General features: G+C 35.2%; 1 protein-coding gene across 1 annotated transcript in view; it reads left to right on the top strand.

The window, feature by feature from the left end:
* The first annotated feature begins 538 nt into the window (after window positions 1-538).
* Window positions 539-16,896, top strand: part of CPS1 (carbamoyl-phosphate synthase 1) — a 123,906-nt gene continuing 107,548 nt past the window's right edge. Inside the window, exon 1 of the mRNA XM_010994790.3 lies at window positions 539-667. Within this exon, the coding sequence (XP_010993092.3) occupies window positions 542-667 (126 nt within the window). The 5' untranslated portion in view covers window positions 539-541. The remainder of the gene's footprint in view (window positions 668-16,896) is intronic.

The raw sequence follows: 16,896 nt of genomic DNA, 5'->3' as shown, positions 1-16,896 counted from the left end.
ATCTTTTTCCAAGCAGAAATTGGCAGGTCTAGTCTTCAGTTTCTTTGAGAATTCAAAAGGTCTTTCAAGGCAAAGCAAGCATCACACTGAATACAAGCAAAAATCTTTGACCCTTTGCATTGTTAGAAAGTTGCTACCCTTTAGGGTAAGTGATATTCCTGAGATTGTCCATTCTGTCTAGGTCAGTCTATTCAGCTGCATAAGCAATTCCTTTGACAGATGAGTGGTTTTCCACAGCACTAGCATTATTTCAGCAGGAGAAGGTAGTGTTTGGTGTGTTGCAATTTGTATTACATGTCCACAGAACATCTGTGGACATTACCTTGGGGGGAGGGCTTAAGAGAAGGAGGAGTTGTGGCTGAAGACATTTAATGACAGAATGAATGGAAATTCAAAGATCACTGTGCAGTCAGCCTTAAACACCTGGCTGCACCCACCTCCCCCAGCTTTCTTCCACATTAATTAAAACATTTTATAACAAAATTCTCCTAAAAATATATGTAATTTGATTTAATTTTAGTCATAAATCAACATCTTCAAAATGACGAGGATTTTGACAGTCTGTAAAGTGGTGAAGACACTGAAGACAGGTTTCAGCTTAACCAATGTGACTGCGTATCATCAATGGAAATTCTCAAGACCTGGCATCAGGCTCCTTTCTGTCAAGGTAATATTCCCATTTTCATTGTTCCCAATAAAATTGTATGGGTGTAGTTTAGGATGAAGCAAAGGTGTCACTCACAAAGCAAAAACATAGTTCTGAACTGCTAACTTATTAATATTTGCCTTGCTAGAAAACCTGTAGATTTAGCAAATGCTCATTTTTATCTGTTCTGAGTAAAATTATGACGATTTTCACTTAATGTAAAGACAGGTCACTATCCCTGTGAATATGTAAAATGTAAATATTCTATCTAGAAAACAAATATTTTTAAAGGCATTAGGGCTCAGACTGTGCCCAGACACTGTTGTTCACAGTTTGCATTCAAACATGGACTTGCTTATATGTGCGTGACCCATATCACAGTAGATACTGTGTTAAGCCCCTGTTCTGTGTTGGCTCACTGTAAAGTCTTCTGGGAAAAAAATTTTGGAAGGAAAATCTCTCCATAATTTTGATATTTGCACATCATCATATAGACACTGCCTTTGCTTTTTCCTTTTTCCTCTTAGCCGTTCTTTGAAAAGGACAAATTTATTATTTTTAGTTTGCAGATTAAGACACTGAGGCAATTAGCAGCTGATAATTCTTTCTCTCCAAGTGTATTTATTCACTAAGGAGCAGGTCCAGGACAAGAACATTGAGTGCTCTCCCCCCTGCCCCCACCACTGAGTTATGAAATTCCAGTAGGAACTGCTGTTCCTTCTGATACCTTTATGAAGGCATTTATTACCAGAGAAGTCCAAAATTACTCCAAGAGAACTTTGCCAATGAAAATTGTCTTTAGTGAATATAAAATTTAAGTAATCACAGTAGGTTTAAATATATTGCTTCTATAGTAGTAGTAAGAGCTGCAAAAAAGTGAAGTTAAGAAAAAAAAAAAACAACCAACCAACCTCTATCCATTGATGTAATGATAGGTCCTAATAGTTTTGTGTGTTCTGCTTGTACTTTGTGTGCTCAGTGGGTTGATCAAAAATCCTTCAGATACTCTCTCCCAGCTTCTATTGCTTGGGGTGCTCAAGTGAGGATTCAGTGATTTTAGCCCGAATGATATCTGCAGGGCGAAGCAATGCCCATAGATTTTTGTGACCTCCACTGACAGGAGTGGGAAAGAAACAGGAGTTAAAAAAAAAAAAAAGGAAGAAAGAGAGAGACAGAAAGAGAAAGGAGATATGAAGGAGGAGTTAAAGTGAGGGGAGAGAGAAAAAGAAAAAAAGAGAGAGAGAGAGGAGAGATCTCTCAGGAGAAAGTATAAGAAACTATCATTTTAAGTTAAGAAGCCCAGGAACAACAATTTTCTTGGATTCAGTTGAATTGAAACAAGAGAGCCAGAAAGGAGATATGTTCTAAGCCATCATCAAAGATACAGTGACTACATCTATGAGGGTGAATATTTGGTTTCAGTTTAGTGCTAGTAATATCTCAAGGGTACTCATATGTCACTTCAGAGAGAATAGATAGCGATGAAAATAATATTACCTAACGCTAGAAGGGTCTTCTGAGGCTTCAAAGTTGTGTCCCGTGGAATAGCTTTTTCATCTCACAAAAACAGGTAGACAGGGTTAGGTGTATCCAGAGACGGAGAAACTGAGTGACTACTTAAAGTGGCATAGATGTGACGGAGATTAGAAGCCAATTCTCCACTGTCGTAGTTAGCACTCTCTACAACCACAGCTACAACAAAATGGCTTAATTATGTGGATGGACCACTGTGAAAGTAGTTCTTCCAGCTCATGGTGGCAGATCTGTTTTAAGGGTCTGCCAAAGTTCACAGCTAAGAATGACAAATTTGTAGGAGAAATAAGCCATCATTTCATAGTGTAAAAGCCATTACTCACAATCAATCATTTCTGGCCAAAGTTTTGGAGGAATGCCAGGCATGAAAAATACAAGTTCTTGAACTTCACAATAGTGAATTAAAATTCTATACAGCAGTCTGAAAGAACGTGTGTTGTTATTCACTTATTTTGATACAGCCCTCTATCTACTATTTTTCATGCCCTTTTTTTTTTCATGAAGTATAGTTGATTTATAATGTCATGTTAGTTTCTGGTGTACAGATTGGTGAGTCAGTTGTACTTATATATGTATTCTTTTTCATTATAGGTATTACAAGCTATTGAATATAGTTTCCTGTGCTACACAGTAGGACCTTGTTGTTTATCTATGTAGTATGTGTATGTAGTAGTTTGTACCTGCTAATGCCAAACTCCTAATTTATCCCTCTCCTCCTCCCCTTCTTTTTGGAAATCATAAGTTTATTTTCTATGTCTGTGAGTCTGTTTCTGTTTTATAATAAGTTCCTTTGTCTCGTTTTTTAGATTCTACATATAAGTGATATATGAGATTTGCCTTCCTCTGACTTATTTCACTTAGTATGATGATCTCTAGGTCATCCATGTTGCTGCAAATGGCATTATTTTATTCTTTTTTATGGATAAGTAGTATTCCATTCTCTGTGTATATCACATTGTCTTTATCCAGTCATCTGTCGATGGACATTTAGGCTGTTTCCATATCTTGGCTATTGTTAATTGTACTGCTATGAACATCGGGGTGCATGTATCTTTTCTAATTAGAGTTTTCGTCTTTTCCGGATATATGCCCAGGAGCAGGATTGCTGCATCACATGATAACTCTATTTTTAGTTTTTAAAGAAATCTCCATACCATGCCTTCACTTTTAAAACTCAACTCTCTTAGAAAGATATATTTAAACTTACTCTTTTTTATAAGGGCACCCTACTTTAAAGATAGTTACAGTCATGAAGATATAGATACATATGATCAGCAAAGGGCAGTGAGAACAGTCACTAAAGGTTATTAGTATTATAGCCAGTTATAGATAGTAAATGGATCATGGAAGTTACCTGTATTTGGATCTCTAAGCATTGCACTGCAGATTGGTTGACTTTTCAATGTAATTGGAGGTCACTTTCTTCTCCCCTTGGCAATGGACAAAGAGAGTGGGTTTGACGACAGCAGTGACGCACTTGAACTCTTATGTGGCCCTTCCTCAGGTATTTTGGCCCTTCCTCAGGTATTTGTTTGTAGCTAATATTTATATGGAGTGTACCTTGCCAATAGACACAGCTGTATTTAGCTTGTAAGGAAGAGAAAGAACTTCAAGGTACTTTACATGTTAAAGGAATTTGATATCAAGGGTATAATCAACCCTCATAAACTATGAAAGTTTTAGAGGCTGCAATCTTTCTTTATTAGTACTGAAAATGTTCAGTGCTCATTACTACATTCAGCCAGCTATAGTTGTGCAGTGGAAAACACACTGTACAGGAATAAAAACAGCTAGATTCTAACCTCTCTTATACATTTGTCAGTGCTCTAAACTTGGCCAAGTCACATATTCGCTTTGAATCTAAATTTTATCATCTGTAGCATGAAAACAATTCTTGATTTATGCCAAGAATTGTGTGACCATCATACATGATAAGTGCTTAAAAATCTCTAAAATACTTTAAAAGCAAAAACTGGGTGCTTGAAAAATATTCTCTTCTGTACCTTTTAGTAGAAGGACTTAATAGAGAGATCAGAGTCTCTTCATGCTTTCATGGACTACAAATTATTACAATGACAAGATATCTGATAAAAATTCTCAAATATTTATAATGATGATTTTTCAACCTTTGCTTTAATATCAAATCTATCTCTAGGAAGATATTGCTGATAATGAATTAGACTCAAGGACTATGTTGCAAAGCATCTTTTTGTTTTTTTTTTTTTACACTATGAATTCAGTTCCGAAAGTCAGAATATACATCCTAATATCTATGTATCTATGTATCTATGTATCTATCTATTTATCTATCTATCTATTTATTTAACAAATAAACATGAAGCTTCTATCCTGGGAGTGTATAGGGAGAATAATAAGTGGAAATAAATGAATAAGTGGATAGTCTGACTGCAGGAAACTTACAAATTAAAAAAAAAATTCTTGAGTGCACAAGTCTTGGAAAGTCACCAAGACTAAATAGTTTTATTTTTACTTGCAAATGAATTTAGAAATCAAAGGTATTAAGTTGAAAAGGTTAAGTTCCCTACGAATAGAAAAGGATTCAGTAAGTGCTGCTTCTAACATTAATCCATTTATTTTTAAAGATGGTGACCTGTGTTACAATTAAGCCAGGAACCTAACAGTCCAAGTGTCCTTCTCTCTGGCACTTCAGATGCGATAAGCCCCAGGAATCATTACTCCCTTTGAAGGGCTTTAATTTTGTGAGGTATTGTATTCTGATTCCAACACAGAAGTAGCTGTTAGCTCAGCCTTGAGGACTATTGTCATTTGATTAGAAATTAGCAGCTTCAAAAATTCCCACAATTAGAATCATTAGTTATATTGTAGTAGCTTTAAAGACATTCACAGGACGTAGAGTTCACTATTACGTTGAAACCTCTTTGTACATATTAGAGGTGGGGCAGGGAGAGGTTTATTACACATTCTCAAGAATAATTATTGTATTAGACTTTTACTACATATAGATGCATTTCAGAGCTGGGTTTCATCCATGATAATCCAGATCTTTGAAATGATAAATTGTGTTCCAATCCCCAATGAGTTGTTGCAGAATCAGTTTGGATTATTAACAACTTTACGTATTTTTGGTGGACGATATTTCATTAACTGGGAGGTGGTCTCTCGAGCACTTTTGTTTATGTACTCTACCTTTTATAACCCTCTTTTTTAAAAGTATAGACTTGTACGTTTGTCACCAACAATGTCTTGACGTTTTGAGCTTCTTGTCATGAAACACTTGAAAAAGTTGCAGTTGAACAGGACCTAGACTAGGGTAGGGGAGTGAGACACCTAGGGTACAACATGGAAGGAGGCTCTCACTACCAGGCCATGGCATGCTTCTTTTGACGCTGTGCCCGGGGCAGCTCACTCGCTTCACCCTAGTCCCAGCCCTGGGTCGGAAGCTAAGAATTCTGGCTGGGAAATGCCAAAGGAACTGGTGCTGGTCTTGGTCTCATGCATTCCTCTTCTGCTGGTGGCGGCTTGTGTTTCTATTTGACACTGCTTAGCTGGACTTACTTATAGTTTAAAGGTAAATTTAGATCCTACTGCTGTGGAAACAGAGAACATTTTTCTGCTCTTACATCTTCACTAGACTTTCTTCATATTCCCGACTTGTACCAAAGGTTGGAGGTTGTAGTAGAGAGTTTCTAATATCTCCTGGGCAATGGTCATACCAGAGCTCACTTCATGGCTTCAGGAATTTGCTATGCAAGACTGAATGCCCTTGATGTGACCAATATTTCCTAGGGTCTCTACAATGACTGAGGACTGAAGAAAGCTACATGGGCCAGGCTCAGACTTGGTGTTGGACTGCTCCAGGATCCTAGGAATCCCAGCTTACACCTGATTTTCTTCATCTGCTCTAAATGAATTCAAGTCATGAAACTATTTTCAAGGCTCCTCTATTCTTTCCCTTTTTTCAACTTAGTAAATACTGATCTTTTAAATTTCATAGGGAGGTCATTGGCTAACGTGAGGTTCTTACAAATGAATCAATAGAGTTGCTGTATCACTAAGAATTTTACTAAATAATTTTTTTTTCTATGATGTAAAACTAAATATAAGAACATAAAAATGTATAACCATAAAGTAAAAATTTAGCTTACAATATTAAAGATCTCTCCTAGATTCAGAACAATTTACCTCATAGCATATGCCCATTAAGTACTTGTTAATAAACCTACACTTTAGAAGTGTATCTTGGGGTGGAATTTTTCTGAAACTATATTTTATTTATAATAAGAAACATAACTAGAATAAAAATTAAGTAATCTGACTCAAACTTAGTGAATTTGGCTCATTTTTTAAAAAAAAGTCTAGAATATAGAAGTATTCAAGTAAATTAACCTTGTAATTTTTTTTCCTCCAACACTGGCTTATGTTTAACCAAAGGCAGATGACTTAATATGAACTTAGGATGTTGTAAGGCTATTAACTAAAGATGTTGTAAGGCTTAATTGATTACTGCTGTTACAGTACTTTGAAATCCTGAAGTGTTAGGCATTGTAACTTCAGAGAAGTCTCATTAAATATTATAGGCATAACAAATTGTGCTGTAATTCTGAATTTTAAGTATCCACATTTTGAAAGTATTAACTCCAAGAATGAAAAATAAGATTTCATTTACCAATAAAGAGCACTTCAAGATTTTAACTTTTTACCATGTTATCTATATAATAATAAACAAAAATAAATTCTGGCTTTAAGTGTCCTGCCTTCTAAAGCTCGGTTCAGGTTTATTTTATTTCTTAAGAGGATGAGTACCGACACGAACTAATAGCAAGGAAACCTCAGGTAAACAAGAAATCAAATATATTATATAGCTTTAGGCCTTGGTGAAAATGCAAATAGACACATGAGGCTTCTTCTTTTTCTGATGTGCAAATAATTTACGTAGACAAATGATTTAACAGCAATAAAGTCAGATTCCCAAAGTAAATAATTTTCATTTCCACTACTAGCTTAAGGGGATTATTGTAGCTATGATGTTTTATATTCAAATCTTTTATGGAACTTACTGCTAAATTAGCTTGAGGCTTTGCATCCAGAACATTTCGCTGGTGAATTCTCACACCTGGGGGAAGAAACAATGCTGTTCTTCCCATTTCACAGCTGTGTAAGTGCTGTAGTGAACACAAGGACACGTGGATATCTGTTTCTGCACACAAAGTGAATATGCATGTAGCAAATGTGGGTAGAATTTTAATTATGCCTTAAACATCATATGGATCTTTTTAATTTGGCATTTTGTTTGTGTGCTTATATGTGTATCTGAAGCCATAGTTGTTTAAATTGGCTTCCGAATGCTCTAAATAGTTTCTCCTGGTGTGATTTTATTTCTTACTTGAGTCCATTTATGTACTGTACTTTATCTCAACACAAAATAATTGGATTTTTCTTTTCTTTTTCTTTCCTACACTTTTTGATTCCATTTTGAAAACAGGTTGTTTAAATCAAAGAATCAGTGAGGATTCCTGCTTTTTATGGCTGTTAGTAATTCTACGAATACAATGTTTTAGGGCAATGCTGTTATGCCATATTTCTTCCATTTCAACCAAAATATTGTCATGTGTTTGTAACAAAACATGCTGTTTTTCAATTTTCGAAATTTTTTTTCTCATATAGTCCTGTAAGCTCCACATATACAAAAATCTAATCTGGTGGGTATTCACCATAAGCAATTTTTGATGGCAGGAAAGTCTTCTTTTGACTTATTTGAACAAAAGAATCCAAAGATAACTGGTTCAAAGTAAAGGATCAGTATTCTCAAAGTTAGTTCAGAATGATGCTGGGATGTGGAACGATAACAGAACAGGTAGATGAGTTTTAATAAGATAACACTCTGTTACTACGCAAAGGAAAACCTAACAACAATAATAAACACTTCTCTGTTTCAAAACTTTTATAGGTTAAATTATTAATTCTGTTCGTATTTGACTGTTACTTCTTAAGACTAAGCCTTCTAAATCAGCTGAGCATAGCACCAGGGACACATTTTCAAAGTTTTTGAAGGGGAGTTTAGCTGTGTGACTCCCATTAATCATTGTTGCATTGTTCTTATCCTGGAAAATGGTTTGAAACAGCTACCTTTTAAAACTTGATCTCAAACTGAGAGTATTAGAGTGTAAAATTCTGGTCATTTATGTGTCTTCCCGTAAAGCTAATTGATCATCTTATGAAATTAAAATAGACCTGTAAATGTTGGTTTACAATGAATTTCAATTTTAAGGAAAAATTAAAAACCCTGAAGAGATATGTTTAGGAAAAATTTCAGATCTACTTGCAGTATCATGTTTTTGTAACATCATTAAAAAATAAAATATTTTTTTATACGGTAAACAGCAGTAGCAACATCTGTAGCTGATAGACCAACAAGTAAATAGAGAATTTATTGGAATTTCTACTTAAATGCAATCTTCCTTACAAAAAATGCATTTTCATCAAAAATTTCTTAGAATTTGTGAAAGAATCCCAAGGCTTTACAAACATGAGAAAGTACAGTATCCAAAGATTGCCAAGTTTGTTTAAAAATTCCTAATTTTTAAGTAATATAAGAATAGGGACCATATAGATATTTATGTAATTCAGCTTAATTTAGAGAAAAATAAAATTGTAAAAGAAAAGATAAAACAGAGTAATTGCATATACACAAGAAAATTCAGTTTTAGCCCATTTAAACATTATGTGTGGAAAAAGCCTACAGTCCTATCATGTTCCTCCTATAAATTTGCAGATAAAAGTAACAGTATTGCTGGGACATAGAGGTTACTAATTTCAAACTTTAATCTTCAAACTCAGATAAAGTCATTAAGAAATGCAATTTTTGACTACTTATTTTATAACCTGATTGGCTCCCAGATCCACAATGTTTGTATGCTCGAGGCTAAACGAAGTCAAACTATGAGTATAAACTAGTTTTAATGTATTTTCCTTGCTATCCATATTGTTTATAAATCCTAGGCCTCTTTTTTTTTTTTTTTTTTTTTTTGGAGAAGTGGAGGCTGGTTTGTATGTTTTGCAAACATAACTACATGAATAGGAGAAAAATATAATTCTGAAGAGGTACAGAAAATGTCAGTAATTACAGATACAATTTAAACATTGCTTCAAGGTCAATCAAGAGGCTTTTAGAAGGTATAGAGAAATCTGTGTGTGTGTGTGTGTGTTTGTGAATTTTATTTAAGTAACTGCAAACTGAACTTGTGCTTATTGCCTCCCCACAAGGTGAATGTCTACTCTTGAACATTTAACAACTTGAGGTACCATTAGCTTTGACTAAGGACCTTGGCTAACATTTATGTGCTGTGCTAAATTCATTCAAAGTTTAGAATAGTTCCTATGTTATAGGAATACATGAAGAAAGGAAACCATCCACATGTCCTGCAATGTTCTACATGCATCTAGTAGTTTCCGAGTTAGAATCCCAATAAATAGCAAAACTTCCTTTCTTGAGGCTCTCCAAAACCTTTGGATTCTTATCCAGACTTACTTGGTTTATGTGTCTGTCTTGAGTTGAGTTCTCTAAATGTAGACACTGAGATGGTGTTTAGGGAGTTGGATATTTATTAGAGATAACTTCAGTGGAGGGAAAGTTCAGGAAGCAGGATTAGGCAGAGATGAAGTATATTGTGATGCAGGTTTGACAAAGCCTCGGTCAACCTGATAGAAAGCTCCTGTACATCAGAGTGTTGGGCCCAAATCTTTACATCCCAGCCTGGAGCAGCCACCTGGTATGGGTGTGGGCTACTCCAGGGAGGGCCGGGCAGTTCTCTGCAGCTGAGGTAGACTCTGAAGGAGTTGATAGCTTGTGGCTGTCTACTGACCTCACTCCTTGCAGCAGGGTGCAGTCCTTCCTGGAAGGGAACTGAGAAGACCATCTCCATGTCCATAGCAACTTTGGTCCTAACAGTCTGGAAAGCTTGGGAACTCAAGGGCCTGGAGCCAGTGTGGAGAGTTCTCAAAACCTTCTGGTTCTCTTTAGAGTATAGGTTATAATTAATTACTTGATATTTTGCTCTGACAATTTACAGATTTACAGATGGGTAATTCTTGTTTGACCTGGGCATGTTGGAGCTTACCTGGTGGTAGTTTTGAATTAAAGTTCTTACAAGTAAATTTAAGCGCAATTTGTGACTGAATTATCCCCATTCAAAAAAAAAAAAAAACTGGAAAGCAGAAATGGAAGTAAGCTTAGAAAAAGAAAATGGGTAGTATATAAGTCAGTTTATGCTGCAGTGTTCTACACGACAGCTCCAAGGGAGGGGCTGTAGTAGCGTGGTGAAGCGTTGTGGGTTCCAGTCCCATTGATTAGGTTCATAAACAGCTACTTCTCCACTTATTAGTGGGATGATCTTGACTACGCTAAGCCTCCGTTAGCTTTACTCCAAAATGGAGGGCTTAATTTTACCTAATTCGGTGTTTTGTTTTGTTTTGTGAGGATTAGAGGAGAAAGTCCCTCATTAGCTTGAGAGACAGTGCCTAGCACATTCATGGTAACTATTATTGATGATGTTTTAGGGACAGAGCCAAAGTAGAGTTTTCAGTGAAAGCAATCTGCTCCCAAGGCATATTTTTCCAACATAACTTCCTAATTCCTTCTAAAATAAGATACTGTTCTCAGAACAGTAGAAATTTGTCACTTAAATCTATATACACAGTTTATTTGTGCAACTGCATGTAGACTTTCATAAGCATAGGTAATGGTATGCAATTTGGTTTATGTCTTAAAGGGTCTCATTAAAGCAATGCCAAAGGGTAGAAATAGGACAGTCACAGGTCAGTCTACTTCTATAAGGCATGCTTAAGAAATGTTAATGCTTCCCCCCCCCCCAAAATAAGGATTATTCCAGAATTTAAAAATAAAATAAAACAAAATGGCAGGTGCTTTAACATATGAAGTCAAACTAGAGAAAAAACAGAAGTATACATGCTATCTTTACTCTTCTCAAAATTAATTATATAAATATTTATTGAGTGCCAAGCATGTGTCAGCATTATATGTAAACCTCAACAACAATAACAATAGAAATATAGCAGCCTCAGTTTTGTTAGGTGGCGATAAAAATGGATAAATTATTAGTTGTAAACTATTTGGGAATTTAGTATAGAAATGGAATATTATAAGTATGAGACTGTATCAAACGAACAAATTCTCTACTAGCATGTGATGGGCATTTTAGATGAAAAATAAAGGGAAAAAAGGGAATGGTTGGGTTATATATGCTGAATACAGCTTTATTTATTTTGCCCAATGATGGAAGACTAGATTTCTATTAACATAAGATAATAGAATTTTATTTTATTGTGGTAAGAGCACTTAACATGCAATCTACCCTCTTAACAAGTTCTTAAGTGTACAATACAGTCATGTTAACTACAGGGACAATGTGGTACAGCAAATCACTAGAACTTACTTATCCTGAACAACTGAAATTTTATGTCCATTGATTAGCAGCTCCTCATTACCCCCTACTCCTAGTCCCTGGCAACTACAATTCTCTCTGATTCTATGGGTTTGACTATTTTAGATACCTCATATAGATGAAATAATGCAGTATTTGTCCTTTTGTGACTGGCTTATTTCACTTAGCATAATGTCCTCAGGGTTCATTTATGTTGTCATATATGGCAGGGTTTCCTTCCTTTTTTAAGGCTGAATAATATTCTATGGCATATATATGCCAAATTTTCTTTATCTATTCATCCACTGATAGACATTTAGGTTGTTTTCATATTTTGGCTATTTTGTGAATATTTCTGTGATGAACATTGGAGTGCTAATATCTATTTGAGATCCTGATTTCAATTCTTTGGATAAATATCCAGAGGTAAGATTGCTGGATCAAATAGTAGTTCCAATTTTAAATTTTTTGAGAAATCTACATACTGTTTTCCATCATTTTGCATTCCCATCACCATTGGAATTATTTTTAATTAGATTAATAATTATCTAAGTAACTTTATTACCTAGCCTGTAGGCCTAGATGTGATTTGAAAATTTTACTCCCAAGAGATGTTAGGAAAAGATGCCAAAGGGAGAGAAACTGAAACTAATATCTTACTATTAGAATTAATATGTTTGGATTTGAAAGATTTGTAAGACTAACCACTACTAGAAAAATATTGAATTGAAAATCTGTGTTTTAGAAAAAGAGTTCAATCAAAAATAAAATGATTAAATTATTTTTAAAATGTAGTAAAAAGTAAATATTATATCAAGTATGAAGTGAAAAAAAATGCTTAATGTTTTCAGTATTAAAAGAAATGGGGAAGAAGCATATAGGATAAGAGAGTATATATGCTTTTATTTTTTCTGTTGTAACTTTTCCTCTTTCACTGAATTCATCATTTAATAATTTAACAGTGCTCTGCTAAATAGTAGATTATCTGACTAAATTAATTTGACTAAAGTGTGAACAAAGCTTAATGATGATGTAATAGCTTTAAAAAAGGAATTGCTGTGCTCACTCACATCTCTATTTGGTGGAATGTGGAAGAGGGCATATTGTTGAACCAGGTGTTCTTTATTTCCTTAACTAGTTTCCCAGAAAATAAATCACATGGAATTAAATACAGCTATAAATTGCCCATTGCTCCTCACATTTGTGAACAAAGCCTAAGAGGAATAGTTAAAATACAACTGGACCAAAGCAGGAGTGTAATTTGCAAGCCAGCTGTGTCTCAGAGAAACAAAAGAAGAATTATGCAGCATCTTTGCCACCTAATAGCCATTCATTCATTCATTCATTCATCCATTCATTCAACCAATCAGTATTTGCTCTCTTTCTACTACTGGTAGGATTTTAAGAGTGATAATCAATCACACCCCTTCCTCAACCTCTAAATTTAGAATGAGTTGAGAAACAAGACATAGTACTCAAATAGAGAGAAATATGAATATCAGCTTTACTACCGTTCAAGCTATTTGGAAAACAGGGCCTAGATCTGTAACCAAATGGGCTTCTTAGAACTCCATTCTCTGAGTCAAATGCATTTGCTCCCAAGCTGCAGACTTCCCACTTTGATGTGCAACTGAGAACAGGTTTCTTTGGAAAGAGAGTTAAGAAGAGTTGAGACAATCTTGCTCAATTCCATTTCCCAAAGTCACCAGTCACATCTGTTAGTTACCTCTCTTTTGTGGACCCAAGGTTAAATGATCTTTCCAGAGCCCCTGAAGGTTAACTTTGTGGGCCACGGTATGAATTCAGAGAGGTGCAAAATGGTTTCCACAACCACCCACGAGGTACCAGATGCTGTGCTATGTGCTGGTGATCCTGTGTTGGACAGAGAAGGTAGGGTCTCTGTCCTTGATGCTGTCTGGTATTGACTATAATCTTATTGTCACATCATATACTTGGATATAGGGAAGTAAATTATAAGTGCCAATTTTTACCTAACCTTAACTTTAGAAGTGATAAGTCCTTCAGTGCCTATCTAGTTAATGTACAAAGATGACCAGCTTGAGTTTCTAGAAGAGAGGGTAAGATGGAAGGTTAAGGACCTGGGCATACCTGAGTCATTACGCCTAGTGGTCTTCAAGGTTTGTTTTTCTGACAGTCTCCAAAGACATTGCAGAACTGACCTTTAAAACACAACAGTTGATGAAGAGTGTACAACCCAAACACAAACTAAGCAAACAAAGAAACAAACCAAAAAATAAGTGAAATCCACATTTCAGCAGGCAAGGTATGAAAGGGAAAGAAAAGCCAGGTGGTGAAAGGTGGAAGAGATGAGCAAAATTGCTCTCTCTAGCCCAGCCTCCTCTATGCCTCATCTTTTCCCTTCCACAGAGCACAATTTCAAACAGTTCCCAGTGGATACAGCTACGTATAGATGGGAAGAACGAGCCAGGGTGGAGGAAGTGATTGGTATAGTCTATGAAGTTTTTTCCCTAAATCGTCTGCTCTTCTCACTGCTTTTCTCCAGAAGTCTGCCCTCTGTATATTTAGAAATAATTCCTCCCTTGGTTAGATGGAAAATTATACTCTACTCTTATATGAAAATGTTTTTTTCTGAATTGGTTTACAATTTAGATCATGAGTATATAAGCAAATTTGGGCAATATTTATTTAGGGAATAGTAACATATTCCCTATATATGTATGAATAGTTATTTTTATCTTTAAAAGCCTGTGATATAAGCATTTGCCAACCCCAATGCGCTTGACCTTACTGAAATGAGATTTCTGGATAGAAGCTCAATGTTTCTGCTGCTCCTTGTGGTAAGGCTTTTATTATCTTTAGTGGACTATGTATATTTGGGTTGATAAATAACATTAAGTGGAGAAAAGGACTGACTTGATTAATGAAAGCAGTTTAAATATGTCTTTACTTCTAAATAGAAGATTAGTACAGATATAAACCTGAAGTTTCTTTGTTATATTTCAGCATTTTGTTGTCAGTTTGGTTGAGTCAATATGAATAAAAAGGTCACAACATCAACAACATCTAACTAGTCTTTTGACTTTGAGGCACTTAGATCTAAAATTAGATAATGAATTAAAAGTTAATTTTTTAATTGGCTATGATCTTGAGAGTTGAAGAATATTCTTATAATTCCGTATGCACTTAAATGGTGATGAAGAATTAGACTATAATGGAAATGAGTACCCAATTAAAATTCAGCTTCTAAATGGATCCTGTCACATGCAGAATTTAATTTACATGAAGGTTTTACTAAGAAAAGTTATTGGGATGTTAGTAAGAGACCCAGAGGGGAGAAAGTAAAATGAAGAGCTGTAAGGACATAATAAAAGGATTGATACTACTTATACCAGATCAAGGAAAAAAAGTAAAAGGAAGAAAGAAAAATAAACCAAAGTGGTCATTTGCAAATAATACTTAGATAAGTACTTGTATTTTAGAAAGAGAACAGCTGTTTTCCACGCCTAGTAAGAACAAATCGAAGTCCTTCTCAATTCCACCAAGAGGGAGTCAGATTAAACTCACCTTAGAATTTGTTGCTTGCTTATATCGCTCTGTAGTGATCCACCTGGAGACAGGCAGCAGCTAGTAGACGCACATTTCACACTGAGCAAGGTGAATTACAGTACGTGTTTATTCAACTCATTTTGGTGATTAAAAAATTAATAGCTTTCAGTGTTCAAAATAACCGTTGGTCTCTTTGAATTTGACTTAGACCTTTCACTTGAATTTGCTATGGCAAAAATATGTGAGAATATGAGAAGTGTAAAATAATTTTTCTGCAAGGTTTATTTGTATAATCTATTCTAAAACTGAGTAGAAGAATACAGGATTTTCTTTCTATACTCCTATATTTTAGAATGCATTGAGTAAGGAGAGCTTTCTCATTTTTTCTGTATTTTCAAAGTGAATTAGAGTCTGAAACAGTTTGTTATGTAATTTAAGCACTGTCAGCCTCTTTTATGTGAAATCCCTAGTAAATTGATATAAATGATCCTTGTGTTTTGAGTTACCATGATATTTGTCTTAACTCTGCATAAGATGTATTTGAACACTCACATGCAGCAGACTCAACATGCGTATTCTGGTATAACCATCCACTGACCTTTCCCTTCTTTGCCCTTTCTCCCTCAGTATCATGCACATCTTCTTCCCACTATAATATCTCCACACTGACTACACTTAAGATATTGTAGAAAGGCACTGTTACTTCAACAGCAGAAAGGCAACTCAAAACATACACTTGTCTCTTTAAAAATTTATAACTAGAAGAAAATTAAAACTAACTATTTAATTATGCTTTTTTAGTATTTTTTAAATGGTATTTTTTTAGATTGTAACTTAATGATGCTTTATTCATCCAACAAAAATTAACTGATTATCTACTGTGTACTAGGCACTGATGCCCTGGAGGCAGGCACATCCGTGAACAAAGCAGACCCAGCACTCCGCCCATGTGAAGTTCACTTCCTAGTGGGATAAGGAAGCTGTTTTACACGACACTGGTTGATGTGTTAGAAGACAAGGAGAGCTGTGAAGAAGAGTAGACTAAGGAGACAGGGTGCTGGAGGCATGTTGTAATTCTAAATAGGTCTTGCCAAGAAGATGGATGACATTAGAGTAAAGACTTGAAGGAATTGTTCAACTTTAGACTTTAAATTCAAAATCTGACAAGTTTCCTTTTTAAAATTTTAATTTTTATTACTTAAAGCATGAAGGAGAAGGAAAGGGTGAATTATTTTATGAAAGAGAAATCTCTGAAAGGAAAAGATGTTTTATGTATCTTTGCATCTTCAGGTGTTTAAGAGATACTCTTCTTGAACTTTCCTTTATTTTATCATCCATGCACATATCTGGTCCTTTTACTATATGGCGGGGGTTGGTGGGGACTGGGGACATTTATCGATGTATCTCCGGAGCCTAGCAGGGTACTTTGCACATAGTGGGAGCTAAATGATGGTGTGACCTGAAGGTCTAAACTGTCCCATTGGCATATACATTTTTATTAAACACTTAGGGACTATGTCATGATAGAGTTCATTTATTTTGTAGAACTCATATAGCCTTTGGTTACTTTCCCTGACATTCTATGAGTGTACAGACTTCTCTTCACCTTAAGATTTCCTTTGCACTATCAGCTTTCGAACTACCAAAGTGCTCTGGTAGTAGGCACTAAAATTATAACAATGTTACAGTCTAATTCCTAGACTACAGATCTCTTTCTACTACGACTGAGGCTAATAAAATATCTTATGATGGTAGCAAGGTGATTTC

Source organism: Camelus dromedarius, chromosome 4 (assembly GCF_036321535.1).
Source record: "Camelus dromedarius isolate mCamDro1 chromosome 4, mCamDro1.pat, whole genome shotgun sequence".
NCBI lineage: Eukaryota > Metazoa > Chordata > Mammalia > Artiodactyla > Camelidae > Camelus > Camelus dromedarius.
This window is presented reverse-complemented; position numbering and strand designations above follow the sequence as displayed.